A 25539-nucleotide genomic window follows, 5' to 3' on the forward strand; every position below is an offset into this window, starting at 1 on the left:
AAATCCATCATCTGCCTCATGGGCTGGTGCAGAGCATTAGCACTGCTCTTCCCAGGTGTCTCCTGGTGCCCTGGAACATGAACCTTCCTTGTTTTAAAACAACTCATTCCCTTTTCCTGAGCTCACAAGCATTGTGTTGGTAAAAACATGCTTAATGGCAGCAAACAGCCCAACATTTGTTTCTGTATTTTATGGTGCTTTGTATGGCTGCAGCTCATAACAAACACACACACTTCCCAACTGCAATGTACAACTCTCCCTGTCATTGTTTTTCCGGGGTGAAGAAGAGCCAAGTCATTCCACTCCTGCTGCACTCGCAGCCAGGCTCACACCTAGACAGACACCCTGACACTGTTCGCCCGGCAGAACTGTAAGTCTTATAAGCCCGTGGGGCTGGGTATTCTACCTGGTGCTAAGGTGGTAGGGGAGGTAAAATTTATGGAAAAATACCAAAAGAGAGGAGGACCAGCCCTAGCCCTCCTGCTCTTTGGGCAAGGAGTGCCCCGAGCCCAGCGCGCGGCTGTGGCGCCGTGCACAGCGAGGGGCTGGCTTCTCAGCTAATAAAACCCGCTGGTTGGTTTTCTAATCTCGATAATTTCTGCTCATTGGCTCCAATCAGCGGATTAAAGCCCAGTCTCTGAGCAGTTCTCATTTTAACTCCAGACTGGGGGGAAAGTAGGGGAAATGGGAGGTACCAGACACTGAGCGGTTTGGTTTTTCTTATTTATTTTTTGCTTGCCAAGTTGACACAAGTGAACAATGTTCTCCTCCACAGCTGGTACTGGAGCTGCCTGGAGTAAATTTACTGAACCTTTTGGGATGAAATAAGCTGCCCAGCCTTGTCACCTTACAGCCACCACTAAACCAACTCCATTAGAACACCACCCCATCTCAGGCTGGACATCAGCTGCCTCGGTAACACATCTCTGTTTTTGTAAACACTTTGAGGTTTTCTGTCCTCAAATTCTTTTAATTCCCCCCCCCCCCACTCCCCCCAAATTAAAATCTCCAGCTAGATCATGCTTCTGCCTTCCAGACCCAGGGCGGCTGAAAAGTAACCATATGGACTTCATGATTTTATGTACTGCGACAATAAAGCTTTTATGACATTCTAGGTGGTTAAAAATGGCAGTCAGGAGCTCTTAAACATGGCACAGGCATGTTGCTGTTCTGAACCGACAGACCTGCCAACAGTGCATCAAAAGCTGTAATTTCCTGTGCAGTGAAGCCCCTATCTCTGCTGCCTCCAGCTTTGTGTCCCAGGGCTTGTGCCTGTGTGCTAACAAATCTCTATTGTCCAGCGGGGCGAATAGTGGCTGGGACCAAAGAATTGCTGTCTGGTTTCTATTCAAATCCAGGTAGTCAGAGATATGAATGGAGTTTCTCGAACAGCCATGTGAATAACCTCTGCTCTGCGTGGAGCTGCAGGCGCTGTGCTGGCTGCTCTGCGCCGCGGCTGCGGGGAGCACACCACTTGGAAATGCACTTTTAACGTTCCTCACGGCTTTTAATACTTATTAACTTTTTAAATATGCTATCTCGCATTCCTGGGCAAAACATCCCCTTCTCAACTTGCTAAAGTTGTGGAAGAATTCTACTTAGAGCTTTCATAATGGGTTGTTTTTGCTGAGGAAACGGTAGGAAAAGTTTATGAAAATTATTTTCTTAGAAAATACCAGATTTTTAAGTGTATATTGAACATCTGTTACCATGCACAGAGCCCAAACATCACTGCAGAGGATTTTGGGGGAAAATAAGTTAAATTTCTTCTGGATATCATATACACAGCCCATTGCAATTGTCACAGTAAATCACTACAGATGGCTTGGGGGGGGGCGAATGCATTAAATTTCTTTTAGATATTGTATAGAGTCCATTGCAAGCATCACAGCTAATCACGGTCGAGAGTCTGGGAGCAAATACGTTAAATTTCTTTTAAAGCAAGTTACGATAAATATTCCGAGTTTGATACACCAAGAACTGGGGCAATACTGCACATCGGGGCTCATTTTATTGCAGTGTTTTTGCATTTTTAATGGTTTTGTTAATGAACGCGAGGGTGCCGGAATCGAGCCCTGCCCGGCCCCAGACGCACCCCGAGCGCGGGGCTGTCTCAGCCCGCTCCGAGCACAACAACTGTCGCTAATCCGTCGCCGGTCGCGGTTCGGTCCGCGGGCGGGGCGGCCGAGCGCTCGCCCCCGCAGGTGCCACCGGAGCCAGACAAAAGGGGGACCGGGGGCATCCTCTCCCCGCTCGCCGTCCCCGCCCGGGGCTCGGCGGTGCCGGGCGCTGCCGCCGCGGGGCGGGGACGGCGTGTCTGGGGCTGCCCCCCTCCTTTGTGTCCCCGTCTGGCTCAGTTCCTCCCCGCCAGCCCTCGGGCGACACGCGTGTCTGGTTACCGACCCGGACCCGCGAGCAACTTCCAGCGCCGCGGAATCGCTCGAGTTTCTCCTTCTTCTCCGGGGGAGGAGGGAATAAAGCGGGGAGGGGTAAGGGGAGCTGCCGCCCGTTCCCCCCTCCCGGTACCGGCGGGGAGCGGCGCTCCAGCTGCGTTACATTAACGGATATATATATATATACACACAGATATGAAAAAAAAAAAAAAAAAGGCGCTTCTGTTGGAGAACAAAGGAGCACGTGCAGAAATGAGACTGGAAAAATAAAATATAAATAATAAAAAAAGCCCAACTGTCGGCAGGTCGGGGCGCAGCTCGACCCCCGCCCCCCCGGCGGCTCCCCCCGGCCCGCCGGGACTCGGATTAACGCCTTACCTGGCGGGGCGCTCCCGGGCACGGCTGGGCGCTGGGCTCGCTCTCCCCAAAGTTGCGGCGGCGCGGCCGCTCCGGCAGGTCCCGCCGCTGCCCGGCGGCCCGGCGTGGCGCGGGCGGGGCGCGAGCGGCCGCCGGACCCACCGAGCCCCCGCGGCCGCCGCCGCCCGCGCCCCCGCCCCGATATATAGCGCCCGCTGACGGGCGGCCTCGCGCCCGGTCACGTGCGCGGTATCGCCGCGCCCATTGGCTGGGGCGGCGCGGGGCCGGCTCCTGATTGGGCCCTGCCCGCGCCCCGGAGGGTCCGTCCCGCCCTGCCGGCGGGCGCAGGGCCGGGGGTTGTTTGGGTGCCGGGCGGGCCGGGCGAGCCGAGCCGAGCCGAGCCGAGCCGAGCCCCGCACAGCCCCGCAGCGCCGGCACCCCGCCGGCCGCGCCGCACGGCTGAGCTTCCGCCGGGCGCGCCGCCTGCCCCGCCGCGGGGCTGTCACCTTCCCTGGCGGGCGGTGTCCGGGCCTGCTCCGCCAGCCCCCGAGCCCCCGGCCGGGTTATCCCCGGGCCTTCGGGGCCACTGGGAAACTGGGTCACGGCGCTGCCCCGCCGCCAGCACGGGCAGAGCCGGCAGCAGCGCGAGGCCACTCCGTGTTCGCACTGAAAGGCACCGAAATGTGTCACCGAGCGGCTGCGGCTCCTTGAACGAGCACTCCGGGCTCCTGGAAAACCTCGGGATTGTCCCTGTGGAACGGCTGGACAATCCCACCAAATCCCATTGGCAGAGTTACCCTGAACCACACGTAGCGTAGAGGAGATTTTCCACCTGTTTTTGTTTCCATTCTTTAGCACAGCAAGAACAATCGTTGCCGTTTGTGTGGCAGGACAGAATAAAACTCTTCTAAGCACGTTCTCAATGAGACCACCTGATGATGAATGAGCTCCACTACCTGGCTAGTTTCAGTGGTTTGAGACTGACGAAACTCGAAGCTGCTGCGTCTGCGTCCTTTCCCTGTGCTAGAACAGTGCTACAAGACACTGGGATGTCTCTGGAATTGCACTGAGACACTAACTTTGTTTTCTGTCAAGTGTTTCCAGAGGGAGCCCAGGGCTGAGCAGTGGGTGGAACTCAATGTCTGTGTTGCATTTTCTCTTCTCATTCTCTTCCAGGTTTCCTAGTCTTTTTTCTTTGGCTTTTTTCATTTATTGACCTTTTATTCTTCTCTGAGAACATTTTGGCAGGGGGAGACCAAAGCACAGGACATCCTCCTTGGAGGAGAGTTTGGGCTACGTGACTCCTGCGGTCCCTTCTGACCTGTGATCCTGTGCTGCAGGACAGGTTCTCCTTCTCTTCACACTGCTCAGCTGCTCTCTCTCTGTGTTCTACTGCTGTTCAAGTGGTTTCAGTACCGACTGCAGTAACCCAGTGCTGGTTCTGGGATCCTGTGGTGGTCTGGCAGCCCCAGCACCCTGGGACAGGGCAGGTGACAGATGAAGGGAAGGTGCCGCAGTGGCAATGCAGTTTCTGCCCTTTGCCTTGCTGAGTGTTTTGGCTGTGCCATGATGTCATTAGCAGGGACACAGAGGAGTGGGAGGGGTGGGTCAGAGGGCTCTTGTGGGCATTCTTGACACGGGTTCCTGTAGAATTCACCCTCAAGGGCTGGATGAATGCATAAATGGAAAATGAAAACGAAATGAGAAAACAAATGACAGTTACATGGAACTCTTCCAAAAGGAAGCAGTTTGGAAAGAGAAAGAAAAAAGAAAAGCTTGACATGCTGCTGTAATGGTGACCCAGGCTCGTATCACTGTCACGCAGCTGCTATTGATGTGGATGAAGAGGTTCCCACCTCCCTGTCATGAGTGTGAAGGAGATAACTCATATCTGCTGTCCATTCTGCCCACAATCACCATTGTAGTAACTTCTCCAGTTCCCAGATAGCTTCCTCTCTGCCTCCTCATTTGAAGATTGTCTTTTGTTTCTTGAGTCATTTGGCGATACTTCTGAAATGTAGTTGATGCAGTTGTTAAGATACCTGTTCTGGTGCTTGCTGGGTTATGAGTGAGTTTCTGACTGAAAAACTGGTATCTTTGATCCTATTTACGAGAAATAAAAAATTAACCCATAAGAGTGTTCTGGAGGGTAATACAGGCTTTACAAGAGATCTGAACATCTACAGAACCCATTTTAAGATTAGCAGAAATACTATAAAAGTCTTCAAATATGAAATGTTAGGGTCTGGAAAAGGGAACAGTGTTTTGGCACAGTGTACAAGCACAACCACATGCCAATCTCCAGGTGCCTCCTGTCCCCTCATCAGAGGTGATCTTCAAATGGTTGAGTCGTTTGAATATTTTGAGGCTCGTCCTAATTATTTTGCTCTCATTCTCAAAACACTCGGTCCGGCTCAGTGGGATGAACATCGCGATTACTAAATTAGAACCGTGTTTGACTAAATCTATGGGAAACATAATTTCCCATTGGGAAGTGAGCTGCTGGAGCAGCCATGGAGAACAAGTTCCCCAGGCAAGGGCACTGCAGCCGAGGCCGTTGTGCTGTGGCTGCTCCTCCAAGCTGGAGCCAGGCCCTGCAGGAGCCTGTCAGTGGTGATGGGGCTGGGGGCAGGAGATGGGGGTTGACCCAGTTTCCAGCCCTTCAGCCTTTTTGCAGTACTGTCATCAACTTTGTGTTACATTTTGCTGCTTAAAATTTGCCCAAGTCAAAATGAAAAAGTGATGGAGATCTCTTGAGGCATCTAAAGGAGAGGCAGTTCCAGTACTCCCTTGTGCTTCCCCCAGTTATCCTTGAGACTTGCTGGCAGTTCCCATTCTGGAGAAAGGCTGTGACAAGGCAGGGGAAGGAGGATGGAAGACTTCCTGTGAGTTTGGTCAGATCCAGTGTGCTGATCCAGACAGGCAAGACCTGGGGCAGATGGGTCTCATTTCTGTTCATACCTCAAAGACCAGCAAGCAAAGAAGTGGGGGCTTAAAGGATACACATATTTTTTCCCTCCTGTGTAATCTTTATTGAGAAATGAAGAGAAATCCAGAGTGTTAATCTGAACCTCCCCTTTTCCAGCACCCCAATGTGCAGCACTGTGCTGGTCAGAGCAGCTAAGTTATCTTTCATATGGCTCCCCATTGCTGTTCTCTTCCTTTCCTTGGGAGACTGATATGTGCCTATTGTCAAGTTCATTCAGGCAAGACTGTAAAGAAAGTATTTAAGAAAATAGTTTGGAAAAAGTTAATTTCGGTCAGGGAGGGATTAACTGAGGAAATTGTTTCTTTATATCCCTCTGCTAAGAAGTAAGCAAGGGAAGAGCTTGAAAATAAACCTTGTTGAGCCCATTTTTGGAGTTATTTTGTATGTGCTCTGTCCTTTTGGTAGCTGTCATTGCTTAAATCCATCTAACTTGATGAGGAAGGAAAGAGATTCAGCTTCAGAGCAAATTCAAAGTGAAAAGATTTGGCCAGTGACATGATGAAAGGGATAAGTGTAGGTAGAATGGGATTAAACAGAAGTATTCTTGGTATTGAACACATGGCTCAGAGGCCTTTCCTCTTGGCAGCCTTACTTGAAGCCAAAGTTGTATCCCTTTTGCATGAAAAAGGAAGGATAAAATTAATTTTAAAAAATCAATGTGAAACTGAGATAGAAATTGATGGAATTGATAGGCAGTTATGAAGCCTCACTGCAAAACATCAGAGAACAACTGCAGCAGGAGGGATGCCTGGATTTGGAGAGGCTGATCCAAAGGCTCCCTGTGCCCATGGCTGATCCCAGGGCTCCCTGTCCAGGTGCTGCACAGGGGGACAGCCCAGGCTGTGCATTCCCCTGGTCCATCGTGCAGGAATTGCACTGACAAGCAGCAGTGGGCTGTTGCATTCCTGCTCCTCTGTGCGTATTGCTTCCTCTTGGCCTGAAAACCTCAGCCTGTAAAAGTGGAATTCCCTGGGCGTTCCAAAGTATTCCATTTACTACCATGAGCATGTGTTGTGTGTGCACAACAGGACAGTGGTTGGTGCTGTATGTGGCACAGTCACACTCCCTTGTGCAAAGCCAGTTGTCCTCACCACGCTGAGAGTGAGGGAGTAGCTCGAATTCTCTCACTTGGGGAGTAAACACAAGGGGCAAATTAAGGCACAAGGCCAAAACCGAGTAAGAAGTCAGCAGAAGAGCCAGGGTCTGCTAACTCTGTGCATTATTTGTGTTTTAGGGTATGCTGCCAGTATTAATAACAAAAGAATTGGCTCAGTTTCCACACTTGGGCTATGAAATATGCATGTCTGTGTTGCTGCAATCAGGGGAGCGCTGTCCTCCGAGGAGGAGCGCTGCAGGTTAGCACTCTGACAGGGTCCCCGTGGCTGGCTGCTTCTCGGTGCCTGTCACCTTCTGTAGCCATCAAGTGGATAAAGAATTTTTGTCATGCTGCTTCATGAATGAAGCCTGTGCTCCTAAAGAGCATAAGAATTAGCTCTGAAGTGTGCATTAGCACAAAGCCGAGGATGTTGAAAATTGTAAAAACTAAAATACACATTCACTCCATTTTCCCTTTCTCTTATCCTGACTCTGAGTGGGGATGGAGTCTGGGTTTAGTTTGTCATGGTTTTTTTTCACCCTGGCTGCCGCTAAAATGCTTGGGACTGTGGAGAGCTACCAGCCCTTTGCTTTTAGCATCATTCAAAAACCTTCCATTTAGAGACCATTCTGATATCTTGGTGGTTTTTTTCTTCGTCGTCTTTTTTTAACTACTAAGGAAATTTGCATGAAAATGGAATCATTGTTTCTGAAGAGTTCCATCTGCTCCTGCTGCTTATTCTGGAGCTGAAGTCATAATCCTCCGTTTGTGAAATTTCCCATTGAAGAGATTTTTGGCTTGTTATAGTTTCAGCACAAAATTTCACAACAGAGGAAATACAGATGCTTCACCTAGGTAAAAGAAATTAAAAAAGAAAAAGCACGGAGGTGACATCAGAACTGCCAGTGCGTCTGCAGTCAATACACTGTAATTCCATAGGGACTGAGGGAGTAGGAAATAGGACAGTACATGAGGTGTGCAGGACTTGTTGTGGGAAAATGCATTTCCTCACATCATCAGAGCTTTGGCTGGGGGTAATGAAGGAATTGTAATTTTCTGTGTGGCTCAATACATTGGGATTCCTTTTGGTGGAAGTGAAAGGGCAGGATTGGTTCAGGGCAACAGGAATGCTCAGACCAGCCAGAAAAGAGCAAAGGCCCTTTGAAAGAGCTTTGCCCAGAATGGAACTGCCAGGGTGGATCCACGGGATGCATGTTCGTGTAGCCACTCTCACAGCCCTGCATGCACTTCAGAGGGATATTCTGGGAATGAGAACAGGATTTTTGTTGTTGTTCTAATTCCTTCTCTTCCGGCGTTTGCTTACATTTCTGTGCAGTGCCGTGCTCGTGTGTGCCTGCGTGTGAAGGCTGGGCACATCCCGCCGGAGCGGTAGGGAGCGACAATCCCGTGGGCTGGGAGGTGACACTTGTCCTGCCCGGACCTCTGTCGCTATGCAGAAATGCTGCGGGAAACTGGGTCAGGGCTGGCGGCGCTGGCAGTGACCGCAGGCTGCGGGATGGCAGGGATGGCAGGGATGGCAGGGATGGCGTGCGGGGCTGCCTCCGCCTGCTCCCAGAGATATTCCAGGAGAATTAGTGACCTCCTTTCGCATCCTCGTCTGCGGGATTGTTTCCCGCACCAGGTACGGCGTTTGTGAAGAGCATTGCATATGTATGAACCGGGCTGTGCTTAAAGTAGGTGATACAGAGTTCTGTTCGGGAAAGGCGATGCATCTGCAGCATTTGGCATTTTCTCTGTTAATTAGATGGTGGTGTACACGTGTGCCCCTGCGAGCAGCGCCTGTGCTCGGGAGCTGCCCTGTTAACCCTTCCTGGCATCGGCAGCTTCCAGCAGCTCTCCTCCATCACTGCGGGCTGAATTCACACATCCCTGCTGCTCTTCTGCACTCTGCCTTATCTCCATCCCGTGTGATGTCTATCGCGGTGCATTCCTCCTTCTCCCCAGCAGTGCCACGTGCACACAGCTCTGCAGCTCCTGCAGGAGTTGGGCCATGGAATCATGGAACAGCTTGGGTTGGAACAGACCTTAAAGGTCATTTGGCTCCAGCCCATCGCCGTGGGCAGGGATGCCACTCACTAGACACAGCCGAGGGGTCAACAGGTCCCATCCCACCGAGCCTGGTCCCCCAGCCACACACTCACCCTGCACATCCCTCCCTGGCTGGTTTGCACTTCTCCTTGTTTGTTGGCTGCTGAACTCTCTCCCTTCGTAAAATCTCTTAACATACTATCCCTTCACAGGAATTGACTCCTGGAGATGTCAGTCCACAGCTCTGTTTGCAGCTCAAGCATAACCATTAGCAGCTATTGAACTTTATATACAAACCAGAGGTATAATTTACCTCTTTAGGGACAAAAGGTGGCTGATACCAACAGATCAGCTTTGCATGCAGCTGTGCTCTGTGAGCTCCACAGGAAATACACTTAGCTAAACAGAGTTGTAATTATGTGCAGCTTCCAACCTCTGTTTTCGTGCTGTTCTGTACCACAGTAATGCTCAAGTACCAGGGATTTAGGAAAGCCTGGCCATCTACACCTCATCCCAATCAGTCTCTTGCTCCCTTGTTGCCAGCTGCTTTATCTCCTCCATCTTCTCTCTTATCTGTCCCTGGCCTTCAGAGCCTTTAAAAGAGATAATTTCAGTCTGCTGGTCAGGTAAAGGCTGGTCTCTTGTGCAGGTGAGGCACCACTCAGCTGCTCCATGGGTCCAGTTTTGGCTGAGAGAGGCCCTCCTGCTCTGCCTAAAGGCCAGCTTTTCATCCAGGGACTCCCATGGAATGCACAGTTCTTGCCATCAAACAGCTCTGTGCTGGTCTCTGCCATGGTACCCTCTGGAGGCTTGTCTGGAGCTGGGGAAGACACTGGGGAAGGCACCAAACTCCTGGCTCAAGGCACAGCTCTTGCACCAATAGGCACAGACCTTGACATCCCAAAAATTCATTTACTGGACACAGATTGCATGAAAAATGTAACATCACTTCTTCAAGGGGAAAAGCCTATGCTAAAGTTTGTAATCAGTTTTGGTACCTTCAGTTTTGTGGAAGGGTCCCTTCCACTTTTCTGACAACCACAGGAAAACAGGCATTTTTCAGATCTGTCAGGTGAGTTTGTCTTTGTTTTGCACTGCAGGTGAGGCTGTGTCACAGGCAGGGCTGGGGCTTTGCTGTCTGTCCTCCAGAGCTGCCCACAGAACTGGGTGTGAGCTGCAGTAGCATGTACACATCCTTCCAAATATAGCTATTTGTGTTACTGTGGCATACAACTCCTTTGTTTTTTCTTTTTAAATTAATTTCATGCTTTATTTCTGTGTGCAAAACCACAGCAACTCACATGTATGACCCGAGCACAAATTCTGCACAGCTACAGCAAAGTTCCAAATGAGACTAGAAATTACATGTAGCTCTGTGATTTAATTTTCTCTGACATATTGAGTCTATGTTTTAGCCTACAGAACTCCACAGCTGTGCCCTAATTCTCTTTTCCTTGTGATCTCAACATCGCTGCCTTTTAAGGCATTGCTATTCTTGGATCTCAGCAGGACACCATGTTAGACTGTCACCCTGCTCGCTGTATTGCCAGTGCAGAAAGCAGCTTCTCCCCAGACTTGCAGAGAATATGTGCAAGCAAACTTTGGAGCAATTTAGTGGGTGGATGAGACTAGATCAGAGTGCTTTATATCCCACACGGCAGTGTGTGTTGAGGTTAGGGTGTACTGGTTCCTCTGTGATTACTGTCTGAGGGCATAAGGAAAATGTTTGTGTTTTGTTACAAATAACAAGCAATAATGTAATTAGTCTTTGGCAAGACTCACACAGGAAAAGCTGGATGACTTTTTTGCTTTAAAGAAGAGGATCGCTGCCCTATGGGTATTTGTGTTCTGTTTTGTTAAGTGACATTCATATCCCTAGAATTCATAAGTTTAATTCCTGATTTAACCAAAATAGTGAGTGTATTTAACCCCAGCGTGGCCCTTATCTAACATCTTACATTTGCTCCTGTAGATGTAGTGCAAGTGCAGTTTGCTGAATTTGGTGCAGGAACTTGCTCAGTGTGATTTGGGTTGTTCTGACATGCAGTGTGGCACCTCATGGTGAGATCCGTGGATCTGAGCATCCAGAGTGTCTCCTGTGAGTAGCAGGAGCTGTTTTCAGGAGTACGTGTGCTGCAAAGTCATCACAACACAGCACAAAGAGCCCCTAGCTTCTGCTGATAAGATGCCTGGCGGTGAGCACTGGGAGTTTTCTGTTCACCTTGTTTTCAAGATATATGATAAAAACCCTAATGCCGATTTTAATTTTTAACTTCTAAAAAAACGCGTGGGATTATCTTGGGTGAGCAACACAAATGTATCATGCCATTGGAATGTCAAAAATTTCACGTAGAAATCCAGGCGCTGTTGTTGGGGCAGATCATTTTAATTTCAAATCTGAATCTTACATGTTTCCTCTCAAAGCCTCTCACATTTCTTGCAGCACCTCGCATTGCAGAGGATCCCTCCGGCTAAACCCGCTGTGCTCTGCTCTGCTGTGCTGGGGAGGATTTATGGCTGTGGTGTGCAGCCAGTGAGGCTGCAGGGAGCAGAGAAGCTCTGTCTGTCCTGCCTCTGTCTGAGGGGCCTCCAGAGCAGCCAGGAGAGCTTGTTTGGTGTAGCTAATCTGCCATTTTCACATTCCCAAAGCCAGGAAAACCAGGGTAGGAGTGGGGATTCTGTGGAGTTCCAGTGTTCCTCTGGAGCTGCAGTGGGAGCTGTGGTGAGGATGGTTCCCGCAGAGAGCAGCTCAGGACAGGCTTAATGAGGGGAAATCAACCCCCCTAATTCGGGGGCCACATCCCTAGGCAGTCACGGGGAGAGGTGGATTCCTCCACAGGCAGATTAGAGGCATCTGTGAAGAACTGATCACAGTCCTAACGTGGGTATCCTCTGAGGTTCCTGCACACAGAATTAAATCCCCAACTTCCACCAGCAGCTGCTTGGGAGCTGGATGGGAGGAGATGCTGCTCCATGCCACTGTACAGAGGAGCTTGGAGCCTGGTGAGATTCCAAATATGGGAATCTCTATGGCCTTGGTTCCAGGTCTGGTGTCTGTTGCTTTTGGTCCCCTAAATCCTCACTGTTCCAGCAATTCCCATGGGCATGACCAGCTCCTGCTGTTGGATGTCCTGCAAAAAACATCACTGAAGAACCATTCCCTCAGCTGTGCTCCAGCACAGCATCATCTCACACTCCTGCTTTTCCAGCAGACTGGTCTGGATGTGGATCCTCGGGTCCTTCTGTGTTCAGATGCCTTAATGAGGCCGAGGTTTGTGGTCAGGGCTGCTGACAGGAAAGAGAAAAGGCAAAATTAAAATGAGCATAGGGGAAGTGTTGTGGGAAAAGCTTTCCACAGCATTCATGAATTAATGTCCTGAGGACACAGTCAGAGGAATTCAAAGGAATAAAATCTCTATGACAAATCATAGAATTGTTGCATCGCATTTAATGTATTTTAATTGACTCTGGTTTTGTCCCCTGTCGGTTTTATAGTGCTGTCATCTGGAAGACAAAGTGTAGAGCTGTGCTTTCCCAGCAGAGCTGTGCCTGTGTCTGCACTGGTTGGATCTAGAAGGCCAGACTTGGTGTGAGCTGGATAATTACCCTGTAAATGAACCAGAGCAAATGCAGGTTTGCGAAGTCTCTTTAAATGTGAGTAAAATATTGACTAGATAGCAATTAAGTTAGCATGAGGCTGGATGATGTGAAAAATAGCATGTAAAGATGTAGTTAGATTGTATTGTGAGACATATGTACGTTGGGATCAACTTGATATCCAAAAAATTAGTTCCACCATGTGGAAAAGTTCTTGACTCCAAAGCAGACACTTGGCACAGAGCAGATCCTCTGCTGCTTCAGCTGGGGAAGTAGCTGGTAATTAGAGGCTCATCTTCTGTGAATCACCACAAAGGAAAATGAGGGCACAGTTTTTGAATGGGCTTGATGAAAACAGGGATATTTGGATTAGAGATTCATGGTTTCTTCTCTGGGTTTGGGAAAGAGTGTGATTTGTCATGGTGCACCCTGCCTGATCCTCTTCCTGTCTGCTCAGTTTGTCTGGAGGTTATTTGGGTTCTCCTGTGCAGGATGACCATTTTTCTCGGTTTCTCCTGCTTTCCTCCCCGTTTGTGAAAATAAGGGAAATTCCTTAGTACACAGAAGACTCCATTTATCTTTTAGCAGTTTCCTTATGCAGAACAGTTCTATGACTACAGGAATTTCATCCTGAAAATGTGCTGCAGTCCTGGGGGCTCATGTTATGAGCAGCCAGTTGTAGCTGTTACCACTGCTCAGTAGCTTTCCTCCTCAAGTACATTATCGTATTACCATAGATTTAAATATTTGATTTTCAAAATGTTGCTGCCTGATACTCCAGCAGTATCATATAAGACACATCACAATAGATACCGAGTTTAAAGATTGTTTTAAATGGCTTTAATACAGACAGAGGTCAGAAAAGGCAAGATAACAGCAGAAGAGGCTATGTCAAAAAGTAATTAGAGCAGGACAAATGGATTGTGCAGGCATGTCGAAGGCTGTTATTTCTGTAGGCAGTGAGTAGGAAAGGTGTTAATGTAATGTGACAGATCTGGAGCAAAAATGAGGGTGCAGGGAAAACAAATAGGAGCTGACCAATGGAATGGTTTAAATTATGAGGTTTGCTTTAACATAATTTGATTACACATGAAAGAAATGTTTAGTGTAGTTTCTTTGAAAACCTAATTATCTTAAATACTGCATGTTCGATTCAGTCTTTACACCCAAAGTAGCAGCCCCCGTGCTGGGGAAGCCTCACTCCCTGTCAGGAACAGGCATGGGAATGCTTTGCCCTGTGTGGCTTCACAAATGAGAGGAGGATGGAAGATTTTTTTTTCCCTAGTGTTTGTCTAATAAAATTGGCTCTTTGCAGTCACGTACGTCTTAATTTGGAGCCTCATGCTGACTGGGGTGGGTGGTATCTGGGCCTAGGAGCTGCTGGTACAGGTGATGTATAAATTATCCAGTTTATCAGAAGGAAAGGATGAGGACCAGGTTTAGCAGAAGGAAGACAGGGAAGTAGCATGTATTTTTTCAGGATTCAGCTCGTGCCCCATTCAGAATTGGAACCAATATTGGTAGGAGTGGGGAGCAGTGCAGAAATGCCCCAGATTGCCAGGCTGCTCCAAAGGACTGAACAGGATACAAAGATTTAATTTCCCAAGCACTGTCCTCCTCTGCAGCATCCTGCTGAAATCCTGCTGTACACACACAGTGCAGCCTGACTTTGCAGCCAGGACAATCTGTGCAGCTCGTGGGGACATTTTCCTCACACCTGCAGTAGCAGAAACTTAAAATGATGAAAGGATTTTTCTAGAGGAGCAGAGGAGTCCCCTCTGCAGCTCTGAGCTGGGCACTTCACGTTATGGCTGGGCAGTGAAAGGGGATGCAGAGCCCATGACAAATGATGGAACTTCATCCCCTAGAACAGGGCTAGGTGTGGCACTGTGCCACCTTCCCATGCTGGTTGCCTTTCCTCACTGCTTTCAGGCCCTCTAGAAAGGAAGTTGGATTTACTCAGGGATTTTTTTGAGTATGGGGATTTCTCCTTTGCTATTGTCCTCTGCCAATGCCATCTCCTCCTTCCTCAATTGCCCTTGCCTTTCTAATAAATATATTTTCCATAGATTTTGACATCTCACAATTTCATTTAAGCTTGAATTCATCTTAAGAAGTAATAGCTGTTTATAGATGGTTAAGCTGAGATACATTGTAGATGATAAATCACTCCATCTCGAAGCTGAGATGTTGGCAGGAGGTTCTTACAGAAGCTGGGAGTTTGGGTGATGTGTTTTTTGTCCAGTGGAATATACTGTTTTCTGCAGGGATGAATTCCTGGCTGGTTACCTGAGTACAAAGGGGAAGTCTGAGGGTACTGTCAGGGTATACCAGATAATTCCTCCATAATTTTATTCCCATTTTTGTAAATTCTGGAAGGACATTTCTGGTCAGCCTTTCCTTTTCCCGTTCACTGTCCCTCTGTCCCTCTCCGGCCGCTCTGCCGCTCGCCGTGTCCCGGTCGGGTGCTGCCCTCTCCTGTCCAGCGCTGGCCACTCCGGCTGGGTGTCCCTGTGGCCCTGTGGCCCTGTGGCCCCTGTGTCAAACTCGCTGTAAAGCCCAAGGATGAAGATCCGGCAATGTTTTCTCTCTTGCCACAGAATCGCAGCGTTTCTCTGGCTGGTGACAGCCCTGACAGCATGTGCCACCATGTGCCACCTCCCTGTCCCTCTGCCGAGTCTCACTGCTGTGTGAGAGGTATGGAGCAGCCAGGATGTTCCCAAACAGGACTTTCCCCAGCACTTAATGATCCAAAGAAGCTCCCAAGCTGCTGTGGTCACAGCAACATGTTGGCTGTAGTTGTAATTCTGAAGGTTTTTACTTCTTTGTTTTGCCATCTGACCTGAAATTTGAGGAAATGTCCTCATTGTTTCCTTGTTTTTCCCTAGGGATACAAAAAATTGCTGCTCACCACCAAGCTGGGATTTGTAAATGCTGCTCAGAACTCTAATAACTGCAGTTAGGATAACAAACTTGTTCTGTTGTTCCTATTACTAAAAAGACCAGCAACTGCAGCAGGCTGGTGTAGCTGTGACTGCAGTTTGTGGAAGTCAGGCGTAAAATCATCCTTTGGCTTTTCAGTTTAGCACTCTAATGCACAGAACTTCTGCCTCTTCAAACCTGGGAGATGCTCCCTGCCTCCTGGCCTACAGACCTCTATCTGTTCCTACATCCTGCTAAACATCATCCTCTGCCCAGGCTGGGATGAAGAGATTTTGGCTCATTTGTGCTCATGCTGGCTGATGGGCGCTCTGGTTCTGCAGGTGGGACATGCTGGGACAAAGCCCCACTGCTCACTTGGAGGGCTCTGTGCCAGATTATCGACCTCTGGGAGAAACAATTGCCCCCAGGAGGAGGTGCAATTGCCCTGGGCCTGCTGTTGCTGCAGCCATGCAGTGCTCAGGGCTCTGTGAGGCTGCTGCTGCTATTGGGGACTCAGCCCAAGAACTTGCCTGTGTTTTCCAGTATGATCTGATGCTGTGTGACCTGATTTGGTTACTGGGAGGTACAGGACATGCACTCTCAGAATGGATGGAGCCATCCCAAAGCAGGGAATGGAGCTCGATTACCTCCTCATAGAAATGTAAAGCTTCTCCCTTTGCAATTCTCCTTTCTTGTACTTTCCCACTAAGGCAGTAAAACCATATACTTCCCATGCCTACAATCCCATTTGTTTTCCTTTTCTCCTCTGAAGGCGACCTCTCTGAGGAGCCCTTAACCTCCCCCCTGCCTTTTCCTCTGTTACACAGAGCTGCTCTCTGCTGTTTGTCACCCACCAAGTGAGGTGCAATGAAATGCTTTTTGTAACCACTCAATTGACTGGGACGGCAAATTCGGTAGCCAGGCAAATAAAAGTATAAATAAACAGATAAAACCAGAAATTGATAAAAGATTCAATTTACACAATGACCTATCAAACTAGTAAGAAGGAGAAAATGGCTTAATTTTATGTGCACCAAGTGACCACCTTCACTAGAATTATTAACACCACACTCCTGGTGTGTTTAACTCCAGGGAGGAGAGGAATTACCCGATCTGTTGTTAAACCATTATCACAGAACAACTCAGACATCAGGTGGATGTTTATTATCATTCCTTGCAATTCCTTCCATAGCTTCTCTAAGCAATTTTATATTAATTTTTAAAAATTTTCTCTGAAATAGCTGCATACATAGAGTGGAATAGATCTTTTGGGGAAAGTACATGCTGTGTTTACCTCCAACCAGTTCTCTCACTGCAGTGCTTGAAAGCAGTAATGTCCACAGTACTGAGGCTGTTGAGATGTTTTAATCTGAATTTTTGTAATTTATTCAGCTACATTTGCACACCAGGTTGGTTCTGGCAGGTGGGCTCTGGTCTCACTCCCCAAGTTCCTGCGCCTGCTGACCTGCACAGGCTCAGGTGCTGCACAGCAGAGGTACTGCCAGCATTTTACCGATGGTAAAATGAAAACTAAGCCAGGAGTTGGGTATTTCCTTAGGATCTATTTGTCGCTTGCAATCAAATCCCCCTCAGTGCTGTAGTTTGGTCCGTGGCCAGCTCAGTGGTGTGGGGGCAGCCCTGGGTTTTGTCGCCTTCAGCGTCGAAATGTGCTGGGTTTTGTTATCCCCAGCCCGGACTTTGTTCCTGCCACAAAGGGGCTGATGGCTCAAACTGCGGGGACACAACAGAGCCCCGATTGTCATGAAAATGGGCAAAGCCTCGCTGGAGCATGGGGAATTATGAAACTGTGGCCGTGGGTGGGACAGCAAGAGCTCAAGGAAGGGCTGTCCCTGTCCTGGGGCCACGCGGCTCTGCCAGCCCTGCTCTGCCAAAATTCGGGATTTTCATCAAACTCTTTAGGATCGGCTGTGGCAAGTGATGGTATTGGCAGAGAGTGTCCCGGGAGACCTGTGCTGGCCTGGCCTGGCACTGTTCAGCTCATTTTAGTACTGGCTCATGATGCCAGTTCATCTGTGTATTTCTGAAAGAGTCATGTCTTTTGAGAATTCCTGATCTTTGGAACGGTGGTCTCATGACACATGACCAGGGAGCACCCAGGGACAGGGGCAATACCTCCTCTTGCTTCCTGTGCCCATCCCTTATGGCTTTAACATCAGGACAATAAATCCCTTGCAGGCAGCAGTGCCACTTGCCCACTTTTTGGCAATGCATTTGGCTTTTACTGTTACAAATTGGTGTAATTCTGAAATCTTAGGTGTTGGTTACAGCAGCATCAGTTTTTTCTGTCTGGAGTGGGATCTGGCTGATCCAGGTTAAAATAAGAACCAGCTACTTTCTTTTTCCTTTGCCCAGACTTGCTGCAAGGCCCATTCCCAGTTGGCCTCTGATTTTACAGAATAGTTCCATATCTCTGCAATTATTTTCTGCCCTTAAGGATTTATTATGGATAAATGGACTTGTGTATTTAATGTGAGTTTTGAATAATTTGGAAGATTTGGGTTGTTGGGGCAATTATCATTTTTCCCATCCAGGTTTTGTCTATAATTGCAGTTTCAGAATTAGGAGGGGGAGCTTTTTGCATTTGTTTGGTGGGGGGATGTTTGGTGTGTCTGTGTTTTGGGTCCCAACAGCAGTTGTGGGAGCAACTTTGTGTTATCTCGAGATTAAGTTGCTTTATTCCAGCCCGCTGTGTCCACAGCACACTGCAGCTACACAAAATAAGCACTCTGCATTCTGGTCACACTTCTCCGAGGGGTGCCGGCAGCCAGCGAGGGACTCACATGGGCTCGCAGGGGATGAAGAATGTGGAGCTTTGGGAGCAGCACAATTGCAAACAGCTGTGTCAATAGTGCAGCCAGGGCTGGCTTACCTTGGCCATGCGCTGCGAGGTCGGCGGCACCTCTCCTCACCCAGCCCGGGTTTGGTGACTGCTGAGGTGAAAAGGGGAGGTCAGTGCAGAGAGTGTCTCACTGGCACAGAACTGCACAGATTCACAGCATCAGCAAAGCCCAGACTGGCCCACTGCAGGGTGGGCTTGTGACAGTTTGCTCCTGCAAATGCACCTGCTGTGCAGAAATGCTGTGTTAAAAACAGGATTGTGAGTAGAGAGAATCATGGAAGGGTTGGGATTGGGGTTGGCAGGGACCTCTGAGACCCTCTGGTCAGATCCCCTGGCCAAGAGGGGTCAGCCAGACAGGGTGCCTGGGCTGCCAGGAGGACACCACTGAGCTCTGCCCTGCATGCACACGGGGTTGCTTGTATTGCGGGATGTCACCAGAAAGCAATAAAATTTCAGGCTTGGGATGGAGTGAAATATGACCTCTTTTGTTGCCTCTGTGCCTTGTTTATTCTAAGGCAGCCATTTCTCAGAGCACGGCTGGGCGCTGCAGTCCTCAGGACAAGGAGCAGAAGCAAACTGTGGCTTTTGAGCATAGCTAGCTTTGAGGCATCCAGACATCTGGAGGACAGGTTGTGTTGGGCATCAGCAGAAATGCTCTTGGGCCTTCCTTTAAATGCTGTGGTGTGGTGATTGTTGGTTTGCACTGGTCAAACACAGCTGAGCACCAGGACAGTTTATTGGGCACTAAGGACACATGAACTGCACTGTAGCCCAGGCTGAGTTCATCACCAGTGGAGGATGAAGGGGCAGAAGAGCTTCATGAAAATACTTTCAGGTGCAGACACACGGGGCTGTGCCTGGTGACGAGCTCACCATGATCAGTGCTGCCAGTGGTACCTGTTTTGAGGTGGGCAGCTAAATCAGTCATGGATTTATTGTGTTCCATACTGTATTTCACTCCAGCATCCCACTTATGCAGATCCCTGTGAGGAGGGCTCCAGTCCCCTGCCCCATAGTGACCACCACCAAAGCAGCTCCTGAATTCCCAGTCCTGGGGGAACTGGGAGTCCCAGTCCATGTTCACAGTGCTCTACCAGGCATGGGCATGGGAAGGCTTCCTCGAGGGCACTGGCCTGAGCACTGTGAGCTGTGCCAGTTGGCTGGTGCTGCATCTCTACTGCTTTTCACCAGTGATTAAAACAAAACATAAGGTTTTGGCCAATACTTGTAATCAGTTTAAAGAAATAATTTTCATAGAGTGACAAAATCTCAAAATTATTTGGGTTGGAAATGACATTAATGGTCATCTTGTTCCACACCCTGCCAGGGGCAGTGACACCTTCCACTGGACCAGGCTGCTCCAATCCCTGTCCAACCTCACCTTGAGCACTTCCAGGGATGGAGCAGCCACAGCTTCTCTGGCACCCTGTGTTTTCATACTGGGGATGCCTGGATTTTGTTTATGTGTGTGTTGGTGGTACTTGTTTCACACCACAGTGAACAGCTCTCTCAGCTTCCCTGGGAAGTTGGTGGAAGGGCTGTGCCAAGTGGTGGCCAGTGGTTGGTGGTGATGGCCAGTGTCCGGTGGCTCATGGCAAATGCCCAGGCCATGCCTCATGGCAGGGGCAGCGGTCAGTCAGTGTGTCAGTCGGTCGGTGTGTCGGTCAGTCGGTCAGTGTGTCGGTCGGTAGGACGGTTGGTCAGTTGGTCTGTCAGTCACTCGCTTGGTTGGTGGGTCGGTCAGTCTGTTGGTCAGTTGGTCTGTCAGTCGGTCAGTCATTCGGTCAGTCTGTTGGTCAGTCTGTTGGGGTTGGCCCGTCAGTCTCTGGTCAGCCGGCCGGCCGCTCGGTGTCCGCTCAGCCGCTCGGTGTCCGCGGGCTCGGCGGGGCGCGGCGGGGGCGGCGCTGACATCACGTCGTTAGCATAGGGCGGCCCGCGGCGGCGGCGATGGCCGAGCCGGGCTGCCCGCCCGCCGCCGCCATGAGGCGGCCCTAGGAGCCGGCCGGGGATGAAGCGGGACTCGACCTGCATGGAAGGTGAGCGGGGCCGGGCTTTGTGCGGGCGGTGCCGCCGGGGGCTGCTGGGGCCCGGGGCTGCCTCCCTCCGCCGTACCGAGCCGGGCCGCCCCGTGCGGTGCCCGCGGGCTGCGGGGCTCGGGCCCGGGCTGCGGGATCGCGCTGGCCGCGGGGACGAGGAGCCGTGCGGCTCTTTCTCCTTGCCCTGCCTTTTCCCGGGTGCGGGGCCGGGCAGCGCAGCGCTGGGCTGCCAGCAGGATTATGCAATTAAAAAAAAAAAAAAGGGCATTAGTTTGTTTTGTGGCTTAATTTGTTTATATTTTAAACTTCCTAATCCCTCGGACCATCTGGAGGAGCTGTTTTTAGCGCCGTTAATTATGGATGGTATCGGGGTCACGGAGGCGCTCGGTAACCCCGCCCGTCCTCCCGGCACCGGCAGCCCTCCGGCGTTTGCAGCCTTTTCTCCCTTCCGTGGCTGAAGACAGCGGTAAAGCTCATCCTCAGAGTAAGGGCGAGCTGTTTCAGGAGAGAGCACTGCTGGGTTGGCAGCACACGTTGTTGGGGTCACTGTTTGGCTGTGCCCAGGCCCCGCAGCCCGGACCCTGCGCTGGGCTGAGCTCTTGGTTTTCCTAATTCTGCATCGTTCTCAGTGCTTGTACATCTAGACAGCTTCAGTAGGGCCAAGAGAATTGGTTCTAGGCAGGTAGCTCAGGTCTTCGTCTTACCGCTTTGTAATGTGTAAATTAAAAAAAAAAAAAAAACCAACAGCAGAAACAGTGTAACCCATGGTTAATTCAGAGCGTGCGGCCGCGGCGGAGCGAGGGCAGGGAGCTTTATTTCTCTAAAATTGGCTCAGCGAAAGTTGCTCACTTTGGAGAGCGGCTGCGAGCTCGGCGTGGCTCTGAGAGGTGGGCAGCGAGGAGCCCCTCGTGCTGTCCGGGCTGCGGGGCTGCTGCGGGCACAGCTGGCTCTGCGGGCTTTTGTTCCCAACTCTTTGTGCGACAACTGGCCGCAGTTTGGGGTCCGTCCTGTCCCCGTCCCGCACAATGGAGCGGGCCAGGCTCCCGCAGCTCCCGTGTCCCCCGGCAGCCCTGCCCGCCGCCGTGGGGTCCGTGGGGCTGCTGCCGGGGTGAGGCAGCGGCGGGCTGGGGCTCCCCTGCCCGGGAGAAGTTGCATTTCACAGATGAGTTTTTGATATGCAAATGGAGATGTGTCCCAGGCAGGGGAAGAGTGATGGGTTTCATCAGCTGCACGCTCTTGATTTATACCGAGCCGAAAAGGAGCAGCTGATGATTTCTGGGTTTTTTTTTTAATGAGGATTTTCTTTTGATTGAGCTCTGCTTGGTCGGAAATGGAGTCAGGGTGGAATAAGACCATCAGTTTGGGATTTCATTACTGGAAAGGGAGAGCAGAGAGAGATGCACCGGCCATTCCTCTTGTGCAGCATTTCTCCTCTTTTCTTTCCAGTACTCACTTGCTTCTTTTTCACATGAGACTCTCTGTGAGTACAACATATTTTACAGTACAGCGAATAAGGTTGCAGGCTGCCTCTTTCTTTCCCCTCCTCTTTTTTTTTTTTTTTTTTTTTTTTTTTACAGGAGGCTTGTCCATTTAAATTAACCTTTCTCCCAGCTGGGCACACAAATGTTTTTGTTTTAGTTCACACAGGGTTAATTCTATTCAGCTCTCCCCACGGCCGGCCTGATCCGGGGCAGTACAATCTGCTCTTTGAGCCGGGCTGGCCAGGCAGGACGCGGTGCCTTGCAGCGTGGGGCTGGGACCCCCATCTGGGGGTCGATGGGGAGCACAGTGAGACGCCCCAGCCCTTTGTGCACCCAGCCACGGGCTCTGCCGAGCTCGCTGCCGTCCCGAGCAGGGGCCAACGTGCAGAAAATTTAATCCCTGTGTTCATCGATTATAAGTTAAAAAAAAAAAAGGGCCCCTGAAGCAAAGGCGCCTGGTTTGGGGGTGGGCTTGTTTGGACAATGCAGCGCTTCGTGGTGAGGGGGAGTTCCTCCGGTTCTGGGGCTTGAATTTCTCAGGATGGTTTTCTTGAGACTAAAAACTGACAACGAAAAACATCTTTAGGAAAAAATAGGGAAAAAGAAACCCCAACACATTTGTTTGTGTTCGAGGCATCATCAGAGGCGAGAGGGGAGTGAGGTGCTGTGGGGATTTAAGTAACACATGTGTGAGATCTCCCCCTCCGCCCCCCTCCCCAAACAGCTGGTATTTAGCAGCTTGAGATTTAAACCCAGCTAAAGGGTGCTGCAGGGGGCTGCGGTAGGGTCACTTAATCAAGAAGCAAATAACTGGCACACAGCTGAAAAGATGTGAAATACATTAATGAATTGCAGTGCTGAGTGTTGCCTGTAATTTTTTTCAGCTGTAAAAGATTTTCTTCATTGTAAATTCACGTTTTGTTATAAATGGGAAGTTTTGCCGGCGGCAGCTTTCTGTGTTCTCCCTCTTGCTTTCCAGCCAGGCCAGATCCCAGCACCGTCTGCACTGGGGTTTGGGTGAGGGCTTGTGCTTTCACTCTTGGCCTTACTCTTGGAAATAAAGTCTTTGTTTCTCCTCCATCACAAAGCACCGATATGGAAAATCCCGCAAGCCGGCTGCACCAACATGCCGTCAGATTTCCAAGGTAAATCTCCCAGGGAGCTGTAGTTGCTGTAGAGTTCTAAACTGGGTCTGCAGGGGTGGCTGTGATCCCCTGGCAGCCTGGGGAGCTGCAGATGCAGGCAGCACCTGGTGCCTCCGGAATGCAGCGCTGCTCCCCACGCCCAGCACCCAAGGTGTTTGTCCCCAGCAGTGGCTCAGGTGGGAGCAGTGACAGGGATGTGCTGGCTGTGTGTCCCCATGCTTTAATTTGTTTGTTGTGTATTTTATAATCTCATTCCTGTGCTATAGTGCTTTCTCTATGGGTTTTCTTCTGTGTGTTTCGGCAGGATTGTAAGGTACTTGCTTTTGGAAATTTGTAGGAATTTTCTTCTAAAAATTATCAAGACTCCTCATTCTGCTGAGGGGAAGAGCAAGTTTCTTGAAAAATTAAATGTATTGCTTTTACTGTTTGTCGTATAAAACATAGATGAGGGGAAATTTCTTCTCTTTTTCACTCCATCTTTTGTGATTCTTGTGTAACATCATCATATTCTTGGAGAATTTACATTGTATGTGGTATGAAACCTACCATGACCTCTGAAAACAATACATCCTTTAATGTGGGTTCGGGGAGGGGCTAGCGAGGGAGTAGCCATAAAAATCTTCAGGGTTCAAGATGAGGTTGAGATTTTTGTGAGTGCTTTTGTCGTAGAAGCAACTGTTTGATTTAGTGGCCCCTTCTACAATGGGTTGGGAGAACAAAGCCAGAAGATCCTGTGTATGAGTTTGTTAAATGTAAGACCCATCGTGAAAACTGGGGAGGGGAGCAGGGGGCAGCTTCTTCAGCTCTCTCCCTGAAATAAAACGTGCAAGGTATTTGAAAAAAATTTCTTATCAATTGCTTTGTGTCCTAATCTGTGTTGTCTTGTGTAGCTTTTGAAACCAGAGGAATCAGTGAGATGAGAGGTGACAGAGACAGGGAGGAGGGAGGGCTTATTCACTTAAAAATTGCTATTCTTATTATGTGTTTGGATATTCTAGTGAAATTTCAAGGCTAAGGGAGTTCAGAGCACCCTCCATGCAAAACTGCTTTGGATTTGCTTGTGCTATACCATTTCTGTGAAGTTCACTGTGGTTCTGCCCCATCTCTCCCACCCTTCACCCACACCAGGCGCTGCATTATGTGGGGTGAAAACTGGCAAAGGTCAGGAGCAGCAAACCCATGGGCACAGGGGAGCAGCGTGGGCCTAGCCATGGTCCCTGCAGGATTTTTTAAATGTCTAAACCGCTAAGACTTTCTGTGGGCCATCATTTTTCATCTCCCGGTTCTGTCTGAGCGAGGTTTGTGGGGAGCACAGACACCTCTGTGGTCCCCGAGGTCTGTGCCTTTGTTCATGGTGTGTGCTGCTGCTCGATGGCCAGTTTTAATCTGGAAAGCCAAGGAATAGTTTCTGCTGGAGGGTGTGCAGTTCCTGTGGCCAGGGAACCATCCACACCATCAGACCAGGAGATGGGGATGGTGAGGGAAGGATTCTGATTCCCCCTTGCTTTAATCACCCAGGCTTTCCACACTGGCTGGGTGACGCCCCTATTCTTCCCACAACAAAAAAGCTGTGCCTGGAAATGAGCCCTCATTGACATCCCCAGGCACGCTGCTGGGCTGAGGAGGGAGCCCCAGGATCCTGCCCTGGCGCTGTGCCGTGGTGCTGAGCACTGCAGAGTGTCCCTGGGTGTCCCTGGTGATTCCCTGACCCTGCCCGGCAGAGAGTCCAGCCTTGCTGCTGACCCTGGGATCCCCCAGCACCCGGGATTTATGGCACTGCTGTGGGAGCAGGGGGAGGGCCAGGAGTTAAGCTGAAGCTGAGTTAAACCCTGCAGATAGAGGGCTCCTCTGTCCCGACTAATCCCCGGCCCCCTCCCCGCATTTATCAGATTGCTCAAGGTGGAGATTATGCACTTAGTGACTACAAAGTCATGTTTAGCTGCCTCCCTTCAGAGATGCTCAGATAGCCCCACTCCTGATCTGTACCCACATTCCTTTGGGTTCAGCACATACCTGAGGTGGTCTGTCCTGTAAAACTGGGAACGTTTTGGTGAGAATCAGGAACGTTTCTTCACTTGAAGTTTGTTTCTTTTGTTCATTCCTTTATTTTAATGTTTTATAACAGTGAAATTTGCAGAACAGTGCAAATGTGCATGCTGTGAATAGCAAACCTTTTAGAGATTAACACAGATTGGTTTTGGTTTCTACTGGGTTTAAGCTCTGGAGAAAGCTGCTGGTGAGTAGGAGCAGCTGGCTTAGATTTTTACTTGGCTTGTGTAACTGAAAACTGGTTTAATTTCTGTTCCCAATACATTTGGCTCATTCATTTCTATTGCATTCACATGTTCTGCAGTGGTGAGAAGCTACACCCTGGTTTGTCAGCTTGCTTGGGCTTTATTGAGGCTGGAGAAGACTTCACTGTGACTCTTGCCTCCTGCTGCTCCAAAAGTCCATCCTGTAGATAAACACCTCAGATCTCACTGAGCTGAGCATCATCTCTGCTCTCTCTCTCTCTCTCACAGGCAGTGTTAGAGTCTTAAATACTGAATTTAATGTGACAGCTCCTGTTGTGGAGAGCCCTGCAATTTACATTTTTAGTCATCCAAAGGCCTTT

The 25539-nt window shown here is 49.8% G+C and overlaps 1 protein-coding gene and 1 long non-coding RNA gene across 6 annotated transcripts in view; one reads left to right on the forward strand and one right to left on the reverse strand.

Moving 5' to 3' along the window:
* The window catches only part of NR6A1 (nuclear receptor subfamily 6 group A member 1), a 70335-nt gene that overhangs the window by 26329 nt on the left and 18467 nt on the right, over positions 1–25539 (forward strand). Inside the window, exons 1-2 of one of the 5 annotated variants that reach the window (XM_085076688.1) lie at positions 20115–20299; positions 22869–22925. The exons of 3 other annotated variants lie outside the window; for them this stretch is intronic. In XM_085076688.1, coding sequence (XP_084932814.1) covers positions 20272–20299; positions 22869–22925 — 85 coding nt within the window. In that variant the 5' untranslated portion in view covers positions 20115–20271. Of the gene's footprint in view, positions 1–20114; positions 20300–22868; positions 22926–25539 lie in introns of those variants that run through there. One more of the 5 variants, XM_085076691.1, reaches the window with a different exon arrangement.
* LOC146429759 (uncharacterized) lies at positions 1993–2941 on the reverse strand. Its single transcript, XR_014855437.1, has 2 exons — positions 2772–2941; positions 1993–2651 (listed from the first exon to the last, which is right to left on the reverse strand). It is a non-coding gene; the product is annotated as an uncharacterized LOC146429759 (long non-coding RNA).

The sequence above is a fragment of the Lichenostomus cassidix genome, chromosome 17 (assembly GCF_008360975.1).
Source record: "Lichenostomus cassidix isolate B80296 chromosome 17, HeHo_3.0, whole genome shotgun sequence".
NCBI classification, from domain to species: Eukaryota; Metazoa; Chordata; class Aves; order Passeriformes; family Meliphagidae; genus Lichenostomus; species Lichenostomus cassidix.